Below are 15,156 nucleotides of genomic sequence, written 5' to 3'. Positions count from 1 at the left end.
CTGAACTTGCGTCTGAAATACACTTAACCGATTTCTGTCAGGTAGCATAATAGAATTGAATATTATAATTGCAGCCGTGGAGATGTTAAATAAAGCAAATGGTGGTCAGAGACGTTGGAGAAATTTAAATCTATATTGTATTGCGCGTCCATTGAATATGTCATACTGTGCTACTAGTAATGATAAATGTTTACCAGATATATAATATTTACAAATATTAAATGGATATTATATTTATTCAAAGATATGACTGAAATTTACTAACATAAGAATTAACAACATTAAGTGCTTAAATATATACAAATATGAATTAAAAATAGTTACTGTACTTGACCGCTTGGAATGGTGGCAAGAATGCTAACAGCATTTCCCCGTTGAATCGCAATTCCGATCCTCTGGGCTAAAAACGAACCAGCCCTCCTGTCACTAGTGGAGGCAATAAGGCGAGGTGTTATACTTTTGATGAAGCTTTTTGCACCATTACTCTGAGGACTAAGTGTTTCGACAGCACTTAGGACAAAAAAGTAATTTGACATAAGTAATTTTGAGATAAGAAATGGTTAATATTTCTTAGAGTTATAATGTCTGTGGGCAGTGGCGAGCATGCCATGTGTTGCTCATTTGATAGAAAAAGTCTCCTTATAAGGAAAAAGCAAAATTGCAAATCTTATATTTTATTCTGCTTGGGCTCAAAATTAAAGATAATAACATATACATTATGCTTTTAAGGGTTGAGTTTGATCTAAAACATAAAAAGACCACCTTATAACACTATGTTTCTGACTCCGCAAAATCTATAAAAATTGGTATTTAATAATAAATCTCCGCAGAAATTTTATATTTTCAATTTAATAATTCCTAACAAACACAGAAAACTTAAAACCACTATAATATGCATATATTATAAACAATACAAGATTATATTATCTTGTAATAAAGTCGAAAAAAAGCCTAGAGTTAGAATTGATTTTCTCGAGGATATATATATAAATTTAATAGTCTAATTAAAAAACCTAAGTAGAAGGTATGAAAACGTATTTAATTGGTAGAAAAAAGTAACTAACTATATCGTTGTCTGTTCTTCTCAATAAAACACAGGCAAGACCGGTGATAACTTTAAATGTAATATTATCTTGCAAATGATAAATATAATGATAAAATGTTGATTCAATAGCCCTTTTTATTATTTTGATTTCAATTTCTTGTGTGTTTTGTTAACAACAACAACAAAAAAATTTACTTGACGTTACAGAATATCCACAAACCAACAGGTCTGTAAAACGTCTCTCAAATTAAAATCTATTTTCTTTATTAATACACAAGCATTACACTTTCATTTTGACAGTCAAAATAAAACTACCGGAGCAGCCGGAAAATAAAACAGTCTAGAATTGAGGAGAATCGTCGAAAGAAACTCGGCTATCGCTTGATTCAAATTTCTTGTTTCATGGTCTGGATCGATCGATCGTTTAATTACTATTATCCCTGATACATTAACTTTAAACAGTAAGTACTGTTTAAAGCTTTCTTTACCGTCATTGGAGTAATTGAATAATTTAAGATGATTTTTATAGATCCTCTCCTATAAAATCGAGTAACAGACATACCAAAATTAATAGTTACATGAAATTTATTCCAAGAATAACAGTCTTTATTTAGCAATTTTGTAGAAATTACGTTATACATAGATATAGCATTTCAGATTTATGGTGTATTTTTCATTTATTTTATTATTAATAATAATTTATATTGTATTAAATTATATATATTACTTTACATATACTAATTTTAAATTCAATTATTCTTAATTTTATTAGTTATCGTCTTTGTGTGACAGATGACAGCTGTGGCTGACAAACCTCAGAACGTCAGAAACCCTTTGATCCTTCTTCTCGAAAGCTTCTCGAAAACTGTTCTGGTCTTTTGGGGAATGCGGACGCTATAACTCCTTAATTTCTTACTGGAGCATCTTTGCCCTCTGGGTGAAAAAGATCATTGCAGGGGTCTTTATAATAAAAGCATAAAATTCAGTCAATGGAACGAATACTATGTAAATACTTGTTAGAAAGTATCTTTGCTTTTCAATCGTATGTATTGAAACAGATGACAGTCGAAGCAGTGGAGTGACATATGTACAGCGCTGCAATCATTGGGACGGTACCTTTCATGGTACGCGTGCGCAATTTAATCGCCGCGTAACGGTGGCGAACTGTAAAGTGCGCCACGGAGCGCGGCTGCGTGCTAAATTTGCCGAAACACCGCCATCTCTAGCGGGAAATTCTTAAATCACTTCAATCCGTGTCCATGGCCGCCCATTACTAAAAATTGTCAATTAAAACATTTCAATGCCGATAAAGTTATCGGATTTGGATTAGTCGGATTCATATATGGTAATTTCCGCAATCGATAAATTAAATCAATTAATAAGTATGTAGGTTAATATATGTGTTAATTTATATCAACAGCCAGGATTAAATCTTTCCTAGAGAGATAATGTACTGATATAATCTTTGTTAGGGATGGTCGGAGCGTTCTAAGAACGCTAACTGGATATTAAAAAAAAATATTATCCACTAATATAGTTTTCTAACAGGCTATTTATTTGAAAACTACAGATTTTGTTTCTTTTCCAACATCCTCAATATATGGTGTCCATCCATCCAGTAATTAACCAGTCTAGATTTGTCTTCAATGCATAAGATATGTCATAAGATATATCAGTTGTGATGTGCCATAGCACATCACAACTGATATATCACTGATAGATTTTTGAATTTGATTTCTGAATTTCATTCAAAATTCAAACCAAATATTCAATTATGTAAAATTTCAGTTAAATTCAATCGTCGTCTATCAACAGTTAACAACTATCTAGTTATATTCGCATATAGTTTAGAATATGTCTGGAAATTATATACGTGTTTGCACCATATTAATAACATTACAAATGAATTATAGCGTCATGCTTTGTAAAGTATATACTTATCCCACTACGGTACACTCAGTAGACTATATTTATGTCTCGAGATTAATACGTAGCTATATTTCAACAAGAAAAATAGCAAGTACTTAATACCAATTAGCATTAATAATATATCGTTACTTTTTAACCGGTCGTGCTTTTTATTGATAAAAAGAAGACAAATGGAGTCATACAAAACCTTATTGCAGCGATCCCCGAACATTAACAGAATAAGAGTTATTAAGCTGATCATATTCAAAATATACCTCTTTTTTTAACGTTGCAGAAACTTACCCTAAGGGAGGAGAGGGCCCCTAAGGGAGGACCTAGTTTTACAGCTCGGCACAGATCGGAGAGGTTGCGGGATCGTGTCGATTTAACTCTTTACATCGCTCATGTCTTGAGGGAGCTCTCTTCGTGGGGCGAAATTGATCTGGATGGTAAGTGATAACCCACCCACAGTCCCTCGTGCCTATGGTTATACTGGATCACTCACCTTTTGCAGTTCAGCAATCTGTATTGCTTTATGGATGCTAGAATATAGGTAGAGTTATTCTACCGCCTACTACTAAATAATAATAATTTGATCAGTAAGTGTAGTAGTATTTCTAATGAGCCTGCACTGCCCTACTATAAAAATAATAAGTTTTTCTTTGAATCACGGATAGCGAATTTGACATCTGATAAGTTTTGGTATGTTTTATTATAAAGAAGCTAGCGAGCAATTCACTATTAATAGGAACGACAGATCGGAGCGACAATTTGGTAGTTGTTTTTTCACTTCAGATTAAAAACTTGAGATCGGTCTCATCCTGGACTCCACATTATCACGGTAATTAGTAAAATGTATCGTGATATCCATTTTATTTTTTATTATTGACATTGGCTTCCTGAATACCAAAGTAATCCGGTAACTTTTGTGACTGATATTGAAAGTAATTTCTTATGTGATTCATGGTAAGCGGAAGTATGCACGGTTGATATGTAACCGATGAAGATAATCAATTGCTAATATATAACATTAATTATTATTATTTTCATTTATATTATTTATTAGTATTTCTAGATGTGAAAAGATTTATATCGACAATACAATTAATGATATAGTATAATTATTACCAAACATGTATAAAATCGGTCGGTCTTCAGGATACTAGTGACTTCACAGACAATCATGAGCCGATAACATAGTAGGTACCTACCACCTTTTTTTTCACATTCACACACTGACAAATAACATATACACATAACGCTGAATCAAAGTGTACATAGTCTTTCATGTTTCTTACGGTACAATTATCACTATTAATAGAATACGACATATGAGAATATTGCTCATCAATCGAAAATTTTGCTTCCAAATTTCAATAAAGATTACTAACCATACCGAAGAGAAACGGTACACTATTATTTTATTGAAAATAACTGCAAGCGAGGGATATCGTGTTTGAAGCATCTCTAGTTTAAAATGTTCTAAGCATGTTCTAAGCACGTTAAGAACGCTAAATAACTATTTTATTCAGTTTCTTAAAAGATCGTTAAAAATAATATAAATAATAAGAGTAAAGTGAGGACTGATCGCTAGGTTATAATATACAATCAACAAAACTCGATATATTTTATTAAATAATTCTAGCCTTGTTCGTAAAGAAAGACAAGTATTAAACTGACAACCCTTACCCTCTTCTGAATAATAAAGTTTCGAAGTTTAACATTGTAAAGTCTCAAAACACGCCTTCCCACTTATGTATATACTTTTACCATACTTTCACTACTAATTGATTCAATTATATTATTTACATTTTAGAATAACTATTATTAATCGTATAGTCATCTTAATCGCTTAAATATATCGTTAAAAAGTTTTACTAAAGATATAAATTAACCGTGCAGAACAATATCTATGAACAATATCAATATCAAGATCAACTAACGGACGGACACTACACACATATTTTCTATTTGTTTATGATTTTAACACACTCAGTTGCAAGAACCTTTATGGTTAAAAATGTACAATCGATATCCATACCGCAATGCTTAAAAATCGTTCACATAACACGCACGTCAAAAATGGATGAATCTACAATAAAAGCGGCTAAAATAGAAATAGATGAATCTTTGATGCTGAGTACTTTTAGTATGCGGCGCATAGGTTTATCTTTCGATAAACCTAAAACAACCTCAGCTTACTTTCGCCAAAAATTAATGTTCGTCGCATCCGTCTGTAGTATCTGTTGTCACGTTTTCAGTGAATTCATGAACATAGTCCTCACGTTCGCCAGCTCACCTCGTGTCGAAGATGTCGTTCCGCTCTTTCATACCTTTGGTTACGGCGCATTGAGTAAGATTTTTTATAAACCATTGTATAGTTTTTAACTGTTATTGTATCTATTACTAGAATTATTTTTATAAAAGCACGAACGATTAGGTAACATGATTTGTGTTCAGATCAACTTTGCACTTAATTTCGTGTTTTGTTGCCGTCGTCGCCACCATTAACTTTAAAATATCCGCTCGCACTGCATTAAACTTCCCACGGTACACGTTTTTCTAAACGAGCATAGACTAGTGAACTGCAACATACGCTATAATTGAACTTACCTATGTAAGTGCCTGACAAGGCGAGTTATGTAACAACCAACAAGCCCTAATTTATATATTTTTTATTTTTTAAGAAATCTAAAAATTGTGGAAAGATTAATATTTTTAGAAATATAAAAAATTATTAAAATATTTACAGGTATCGCAAAAGTATTCGTCTTGTGGTATAAAAATACAGTATTTGGAGAACTAATAGAAAAGCTAGCTGGAATATGGCCCATGCCCCCTCTTGATGACGATGCTTCGCAAAATAAAGAAAAAAGCCTTACGGCCTTGCGCGTTAGTCATCGATGTAAGATATTATTTTTTTTTGTCGAATGAATTTTTTTTATATTCGTTTCTATATATTTTCAGTTGTATTTATTACTTATTCTCGACCTTTCTTTGTCCACTACAGGGTACTTTAGCGTAAATATTATGGGTGTATGGTTTTATAACTTCACACCAATTATAATTTATTTCTACCGAGTCTGGCAGGGTCGGGATACACAGATCGGGTTTGTGTGGGTGTCCTGGTATCCCTTCGACAAACATCAACCCATAGCTCATATCGCTGTCTACCTGTTTGAAATATACGCTGGTGAGCTAAAACAATTACGATATATATATTGCCAGCGGGCTTGAAAAATATCGTTAATATTTTATAATGCCATAACTAGGTATGTCTGAAACCGGAAGGATATAAATTAAGCAGAGGAATATTATGTTATATTCATATCAATTATAAAATTAAATTACCTGCTTTTTATAGTTCGTATTATTAGATATTTCGAGACTGCTATTTGAATTTTGATTACATTTATTAATTAAATTAAACGTATTTACTAGCGTTTATTTGCCATGCATTAAAACTTTTAGATTACTCATTAAAAATATTATTTATAAAAAGTCATAAAAAAAACATATCAAAAGTCTTGAAAAACTAATTTTGAATTTATAATTTTTAAATAAGTATAAACTAACGATCAATTTTTATACTATTTGGTTTGAAAGTCTAGTCTAATAATATCAGTTGATTGATTTCTAAATAATTTTAAGAATCACACGAGAATATTGCATTAAACATTAATAATAATTTCAATAGGTCATCAGGTATAAAAATAGCACCTAGACATTTATCATCACGTCATGAACTCAAAACAAGCATCAATTCACTTTGTATAATTGAAACACTTTCGATGAAAGCAATTTATAATAAAGCTATTTAGATTAAGAAATTAGCCATAGAACATGATAATCGAATATTATTTGAAAAAAATACCATTTATTGTTTCATTTATTTAAAAAGTTATATTTTTGAGATTGTTGATAAATTCATGAAAGAATTAGATTTAATTATTGAAGAGTGTTTTTCTGTTTTATTTGAGGCTAATTTTACTTAAATTTTAATATTCGTTAAGCTTGCTTCCAAATCTCAATCTAAATATAATTTTCAAAACTTATATAAGTACATATCTATATTAGAAAAAAAAACGTGTTTAAGAACCCTAAAATAAACCATATCCAAGTACATTCGTTAAAAAATCATTCCTGCATTTAAAATCAATATATTTACCATTAATTATTATTATTCTTAGGAGTGACCTGTGTTTGGATTATGGTATCTTCTGACTTACTATTTTCTGGAATGGCAAGTCATATTGCTCTTCTCCTCCGTATATTGCAAAGTCGTTTAGAATCATTGGGTTCAATAAAGAAAACTGACGAAGAATATTATGAAGAAATACAATCAAATATAAAGCTGCATCAAAGATTAATAAGGTCAGAGAAGTAAATGATTTCAATATATTGAATAGATTGTAACATCTAACTTTTAGTGATAGTAAAATAATTACCAACTTCTGCTGCCTTACCTATACGTGTTGTGAAGCTGGGGTTTAGTAAAGCACTAATTTTATCTCTTTCCGTCATACTTGATTTAACATTTGAAAGAAAAAGACACAGCGTTGTATAACTAAATAACATTTATAGGTAAGTAAAGCTGTTAATATATTCGACATATCGGAACTACTTTCAAAATGTAATGTTTTATTTTGATTAAATATCTTAATGAGATGAAAATATATTTAAATTATTTATGTGTAAAATTGAATGATGTGTTTATTAAATTCACTTTTTGCAGCTACTGCAACAATTTGGAGGAAGCTTTCTCGCTTTGTAATCTAATTAATATTGTGATGAGTTCCATTAATATCTGCTGTGTGGTCTTCGTCATTGTGGTTTGTATTTATTAACTTTATCTTCAACGTTTCGTGTACTAAGGAACAACAGCTCAGAAAAAATACTTATATATAAATGGTTAGACGAAAAAAATATAGCACTCTAATAACTCCAACGAACAAATTTTTGTACTCTCATTATATGAAATATATAAGACTTATTATTTATAAATGTAAATGTTAAGTAAAACTGCCAACATACGAGCTAATCAATATAATAATGTGCTACATAATCGTAGCTAGTTGAGTCACCGAACTCTTTATGAGTAATTTAAAAACTTTTTATTAATTACATTCACAGAAAATTTAATGTATGCACACGTGAGAATTATATAAATAACTTAGTTTTTTATTAGGATCTACGAATACGATACGAAAATTGGTATACTCGAAATGAACTATCGAATTGTATTAAGTATTAAGTTATAAGTTTTGTTAACCACCAATCCACTATATATACGTAATTATTATAAGAGTTTTTTAACATAGACCCTCATATATAGCTTTCTGCGATACTGTCAAAGACAATGGGATTAAGATTTAAGACATTACTACTTATTTAGTGTCTTTTTCGTTCCTCGAACGTTCGCCAATTTCTATTAGTATATTTTTCATACGCCCTTCCAATCGAAATGAAATTTAATTATAACAATAATACATTTATACTGATGTTAACCATTATTTATTATAACCGGTTTTTAATTGATTTATTAACTAGCTTATTAAAAAAAATACAAAAACTATCACGAGAGTCCGGTTTGTTTTTTACTGTTTTTTTTTTTCAAAGCGTAATTTTTTAATGCGGCTAATTAATATTTTACTCAGTTACTGGAACCGTTAATGGCGATAAGCAATAAACTTTTTCTGGGATCAGCATTAATACAAGTCGGAGCTTTATGCTGGTATGCGGACGACATTTTTCATGCGGTTGGTAACATTATAATATGTATTTAGTGTATATATTTTTTTTCAAATTTACTAGTTATGTCAAATAATACTATCTTATTATTATTTAGTATTTTCCTATTTGTAATGTTCACATGTAAGGTAAAATTTCCAATTAGATTAATTAGATATTATATTTAAATATCGCTGTGCACACACACCGACTACAACGCGCGCCCATTTTGTACATATTATTTTCCCGCGCTTTCGCGATGTTTGTCACTCGAGATGACAGATGCATAAATACACAGATAATATATATTTATGTAAAATATAAATCTAATACTAATTAATATGTTATTATAGATCTGTGTACACTACATTATTCCTTTCCAGAATGAAAATATTGCTGCAGCTGTATACAGTAGCGGATGGTATAAAATGAATCCACGTTGTCGTCGTGCTTTAGCATTTTTAATACTAAGGTAAATTATTGTATTTAAATATCACATGTATTATTTAAAATAATAATATATACATTTAATGATATCTTACAGATCTCAAAAGCCGATTGCATTTACTGCAATGAAATTCACAAAGATCTCTCTTGTCACATACTCTTCAGTAAGTTATAATTTTTGTTAATTATAGAATGAATTAAACATTTATTTATGGTATTTTATTATGTTTCAGATCCTAACGAGATCCTACTCATATTTTGCACTGCTATATACAATGTACAACGATAACTGAAATGTAGGAATGAATTGATGCAACAGTGAATAAATAATTTCGATTGTAGTGTCACAAATAAAATAAATCACATGCGTTAAAATTAATTTATAAAAATTACAAAAAAAATATTTACTATTTCTAAGCCTTAATTTCAAATAATGAGAGTATTATTTAAGTAAATAAATAATTTTGTGAATTTTTGAGAATCTGTAGAAAAAAATTAAAGTGTTTCTCAAATTAACCAAGTTTTGAGATCAGATACATTTTGTGTAACGTTAAAGGTAACTGTAATAAAATGTTTGTTATGTGTCCTCATTCCTACTTTCCCAATTTTTTAACCTTAATCCTAAAATATTATGAATGAAAATTGGTAAAAAACTTGGTAATAAATATTTAGTAACGATGTAGTGAATTGTCATTTGAATTTAATAATTATTAATAAAACTTTTATTAGGGTAGAATACTGAATTTCTCTGGTGAATTGCGCTTTATACCTACCTTATGACCTGCATTTTTATGTTACTAACAAAATATGAAAACTAATCTAGGAAGTACGTATATTTTAATGTACTAAGTACTAAAATTATTTATTTATTCATAGGTATACAAACTAACTAACTAGGAATAAAATCAGAACATACATTAAAATTACGGACTTACACGATTTTGAGCTAGATTACATTCCTAAGCATGTGTACACGGCATGCCCATAACAATTATATTAACACAGTCAGGTGCTCTTTTATATAATAATCACAAATTTATAAATTACAGTAAATATATAAAGTAAAATAAATTGACATTATGTAATATTAATACTTAAATTATCTAAATAACATTGAATATTATTTAGATAATTTAAGTATTAGTATTATCAATACAAAATAAATTAAATTCAAATAATAAAATCATCGAAAAAAGAAAAAAACTAGTTAAATTCATAAATTCAGAAAAATCTGTCAAAAAGTTATTAAGTATTTACAGTCAATCATTGAATCGTAGATATAAATATACCTTACAATGTTTTTAAATTTTGGGAAATTGGGATTGAATAAGTTTAGTGTGTCACTGTGTTTTAAAAGTAAATCGTTGTTAGTGCGTAAATAATCGGTAAATCGGGTGACAACATAATAATTTGGAACAAGTGAGCTTTTTACTTTAGACACATAATCGAATTGCTTGATGATGATTTATTTAAAAATAAAAATAAAACTTCTTATTATCTGCAGTCGATTCTCCGTCGATTTTTCGTAGTGTCATACTTCAGTAGTTTTTAGGTGTTTGACGCGCAATAAAAAAAAACATTATAGAGATATAGAAGTTTCAATTACATTTATATTACTGTGCATTCATTTTTAATTCCCTATGTAGTAGCAGTCTCCTTATATTCCTTTTTCTTCTTATATCTCCACTGCTGGTCTAAGGACTTCTCTTCGTTAACGAAGAAGATTAGGAGCTTGTGTTTCACGATATTTTCCTTCGACACTAAGTACGATAGAAATTAGCAACACAAATATAATACGTAACTTTGAATGTGAATTTTACAACATCCGATTAAGGTCCAGGTTTTCTAGCCCTGAGCCATCTCGAATCAATAAAATCATAACTAAATGGATTTCATTTAACACATTTCTTTATAGGAAATATCATATTATTCCATAGTATTATTTTTAAGTCCAGTGGTTAGAACGCGTGCATCTTAACCGATGATTTCGGGTTCAAACCCAGGCAGGCACCACTGAATTTTCATGTGCTTAATTTGTGTTTATAATTCATCTCGTGCTCGGCGGTGAAGGAAAACATCGTGAGGAAACCTGCATGTGTCTAATTTCAACGAAATTCTGCCACATGTGTATTCCGCCAACCCGAATTGGAACAGCGTGGTGGAATATGCTCCAAACTTCTCCTCAAAGGGAGAGGAGGCCTTTATCCCAGCAGTGGGAAAATTTACAGGCTGCTAATGCTAAAAAAAAATTTTTAAGTATTTGGAATTAGATTCATCATTCACTATCTAATTTCAAAGAATGAAAGAGAAGGCAGATAAACTATCAGTAAGATAACATGCAAACTTGTTTTTGGCATCAGAAAGCCTCCGTTCGAGGTTACTTTAATGTTCGAAGTACCTAAGTCGTTACAAATATAACTAAAGAAACAAATAAATCCCTTAAACTAAAACCTACTTAGCCTGCTTGCTAATGGACTATTGGTTGTGAGTATCAAAAAGTTTGTACAGTTATAAATTCAAGAAATATTGATTTACAATCATAGTTTTTAAGTTGGCGTAAAAAACAGCGGCTCTAAATAAAAACTGAAAATAAATTATGTTTTTATTATTCTAACCGAGGTACTTAAATTTAAATCATTTTATCTCACAAAGAGACAGTGTTTGACTCGCTTGATGAATAGATAGTTTTTTTCAGTTAGGTATTTTAACTAGGTATAAAATGCAGCGTTCGTCTAGGCAACATTTTGATTTAACTACGGTGTAACTGTTGTAACAGTTCATTTAATGTCACATTTTTTATTCTCAGATTGACCACTTGAAAAAAATGATTTGTTCGTGACAAGTCAAAGGTTGCAAGTCCTAAATTGAATGCACAAAATTCTTCCACGAAAATTCTGTGTAATGGAAAAAATAGTTTTTATTCGTAAAATTCACAATTTTATTAAAATGAACACTAGCTTTAAAAATTACATTATTTAAAAAAAAATGCTTAGATTTTTCTACATACGTAGAAAAATTTGCTCCAGCTTTGATATTGAAAATAATTAAATTATATATATAACTTTCAATCAAAAATATAGCCATTTATTACCATAAGAGTTTTGATGTGCTGTTTTTTTAATAATAGGTAGGTAAACTCAGCAAAAGCGTAAAAGTATAACTGCAAGCTTATCACCTGCAAACATTTGTCGTTTAAATAAAAACACATCTAACACGTAATATCTTATTTATGATCTTATCTGAACGCTACACGCGTTGAAAATTATTAAAATAAACTTTATATAATCATAAACACTGCGTCACAAGGCCCGCCGCCCGGTGCGTGAGCAGAGGTCTTAAGCAGTATTCGGTGACCTAAGACACTGCTTCTCAATTTATGATCCGTAGAGCACTGGCCCCGATAATCCCACGATGCAAGCTTAAAAGTTCCATGGAAAAATAAAGTACCTACCTATATGCTTTTAGTCTTTAAAGATGTGTATAATGTTTCAGCCCATTATTTTTTGAAACTGGGTTTACCTGTCTGCTGTTCAGATGACGTAATATCAAGACCATGAAATTTGACAAATCTTAGTGGTAGATTCCTGTGGGCTGAAAATGAAAAGTAACAATTGATAGCTAGCTGGCTATTTTTGCTTTTCCAGAATAGAATTATTTTTTACGTCTTTAATTAAATTTTTCCAAGCAATGAAATATTTTTTTTTAAGTGGGGCTACATTCAAATAGTTTAAGAACCACTGACCTAAGGAAGTGGGTTGTAATGATAACTTGCGCTAGTTGCCCTCACTTTCGCAATTTTGGGTCACTGTTTGATGTGTCATTAAACGGTTACTAAAGCTTTTGGTACACAATTATTATGTACTTTCACATTTCTCCTCATATAAACAGTGAGATTTCAATAGTTAATTTTAATTAGTAATTTCATTATAATAATAATAAATATTGGACAACATCACATACATTACTCTGATCCCAATGTAAGTAGCTGAAGCACTTGTGTTATGTAAAATTAGAAGTAACGACGGTACCACAAACACCCAGACCCAGGACAAAATAGAAAACTAATGAACTTTTTCTACATCGACTCGGAACCGGATCCCGAGAATCGAATCCGGGACCTCGGAGTGGCGTAACCATGAAAACCAGTGCATCCATGAAAAACAGAGGTCGTCAATCGTCATTATTTTAAATAACATTTTGAATTACAAATATTGTTTCGACTGCGTAAATATTCTTCGAGATGGAATGGGTGGAAGCTTTGATGTAAAATTTATTACAGATGATTTACTCGTGGCTATAACAAGTACATTTACTCCAGATACGAGGGCGAGGTAAACAATGGTTCTTCGGATTTGCAGCGGAAGTCCTATGTTACATAGGAATAGTTTGCAGCTGAATAGGCAGACAGTTCGAATATTTGTTAAAATTTATGTAAAGTACTAAAGTAACTAGATAAATCCTACATCTCAATCCTCAATGGACCCGTTTCATTTAATCGAACAATTTCCTTTGAAAATTATTTTAATTGAGTTTTCCCACCTTATAGTTTTGTGTATTATACTTGACCAAAATACATTGTTACATAGTGATGATGATGTCCTCCTGACCACAGAAGATATTCTAGCACCAATCACTGATATTACAATGATATTACATTGATAGACAAATACACCCTTTGCATAAACGCACTGTCTATTCCTTCAGTCCTATAATCTGATGGGAGGGCAACCCGATATAAATGTGCTTACCGAGGCTTAAAAACGGCTTAATAAACTTTCCGAGGAACGGTAGAGTAAACATTGCCTCATAATACTACCTTGACTGAAAATCTCAAAAACTTTAATAACGCCAGGAAATTGAACCAAGCGCCTCAGGAATTGCAAACTTCTATTTGCAAAATAAATATAGGTATAAATTTTTCTTCATGAGATGATTGTCGAAATAGTCATAGTTGATGCTCAAAAATATTTTAAATAAACGACTTAACATATTTTAATGGATATATCAAACATTTAAAATATTAAAACAAAGAGGTATAATTGCCGAGTATTTATAGATAAATATTGTAATTACAAGACGTAGATATAGATACGCTATAAAATTAAAACATTCTCATATGACATAAACATGCTTCGCAAGAGCTTCGATTAACACAACTCTTATGCTAAACTACAGGTTTGTTAACTCAGTTATGAAATATGGGTTACTAGGGTAACTCAACAGGTATACAAACAGCTTTGTCCTAAAAAAATGTGTACTCTATTTGAAGACTTGGGTGAATCTAAAATTTATTTTTATTAATATTTATTACATTGATTTTACAAATAATACCAGAACTGGTATTATTTGTAAAATCGAATCATAATTTATTCCAAAAGAGCTATTGATGAATTCCCAAGTACAAAATATTTAAATACGAATCCGAAGTGAACCGATTTGTATTGAAAAAAAGGCAGTGCTATGAGTATCAAAGGTTGTAATGCAATTCCTAAAGAAATCAAGGCGTTACATATAAATAAAACAGGTTTAAAAAATTGTTTTTACAATATCTGTTAACGAATTTCTTGAGATATAACCAATATTCATAAAACTGAAGTTTTAGAACTTTTAATTTACATTGTTTTATTTTAAGTTATTTAATATTGTGCATTATATACCTTGAACTATTTATGACTATATTTTTCTGTGATTATTTTACTTATTATTTATTATTACTAAGTAGTATTATTACTAATTAATATAAGTACATTAATACTAGCTGAATCTGCGGCTTTATCAGCGCAAAATTTATATGATATGATAGGCTATAACACACAACCCGTCACCCAAAAATTTACCCCGAGGGGTGAATTAAAAGAAAAAAGCCTATGTCCTTTTCCGGAAAACTATCTCCTTACTAAATTTCATCTAAATCGGATCAGCAGTTTAAGCGTGAAGTTGCTTTCGCATAAATATTATTATAATTATTATTTAGTTATTAATTCATTAGTATAATATATGCAGTGTAATGTTGCCACAAAAGTCTG

The 15,156-nt window shown here is 30.3% G+C and overlaps 1 protein-coding gene across 1 annotated transcript; it reads left to right on the top strand.

Moving 5' to 3' along the window:
- Positions 1-5,035: 5,035 nt before the first annotated feature.
- Positions 5,036-9,423, top strand: LOC125075419 (odorant receptor 4-like). Its single transcript, XM_047687163.1, has 9 exons — positions 5,036-5,306; positions 5,706-5,858; positions 5,964-6,146; positions 7,144-7,327; positions 7,689-7,785; positions 8,611-8,712; positions 9,067-9,155; positions 9,228-9,294; positions 9,364-9,423. Exons 1-9 carry the CDS (start codon positions 5,036-5,038, stop codon positions 9,421-9,423), a joined length of 1,206 nt encoding a protein of 401 aa, XP_047543119.1.
- Positions 9,424-15,156: the final 5,733 nt, after the last annotated feature.

This window comes from Vanessa atalanta, chromosome 2, assembly GCF_905147765.1.
Source record: "Vanessa atalanta chromosome 2, ilVanAtal1.2, whole genome shotgun sequence".
In the NCBI taxonomy this organism is placed as follows: domain Eukaryota; kingdom Metazoa; phylum Arthropoda; class Insecta; order Lepidoptera; family Nymphalidae; genus Vanessa; species Vanessa atalanta.
This window is presented reverse-complemented; position numbering and strand designations above follow the sequence as displayed.

Bases quoted from the DNA above. Each gene is read 5' to 3' on its own strand.
- LOC125075419 (XM_047687163.1), top strand. From the start codon at position 5,036: ATGGATGAATCTACAATAAAAGCGGCTAAAATAGAAATAGATGAATCT. The intron at 9,156-9,227 runs GTAAATTATTGT...GATATCTTACAG, and splicing joins TTAGCATTTTTAATACTAAG to ATCTCAAAAGCCGATTGCAT. The intron at 9,295-9,363 runs GTAAGTTATAAT...ATTATGTTTCAG, and splicing joins CTCTTGTCACATACTCTTCA to ATCCTAACGAGATCCTACTC.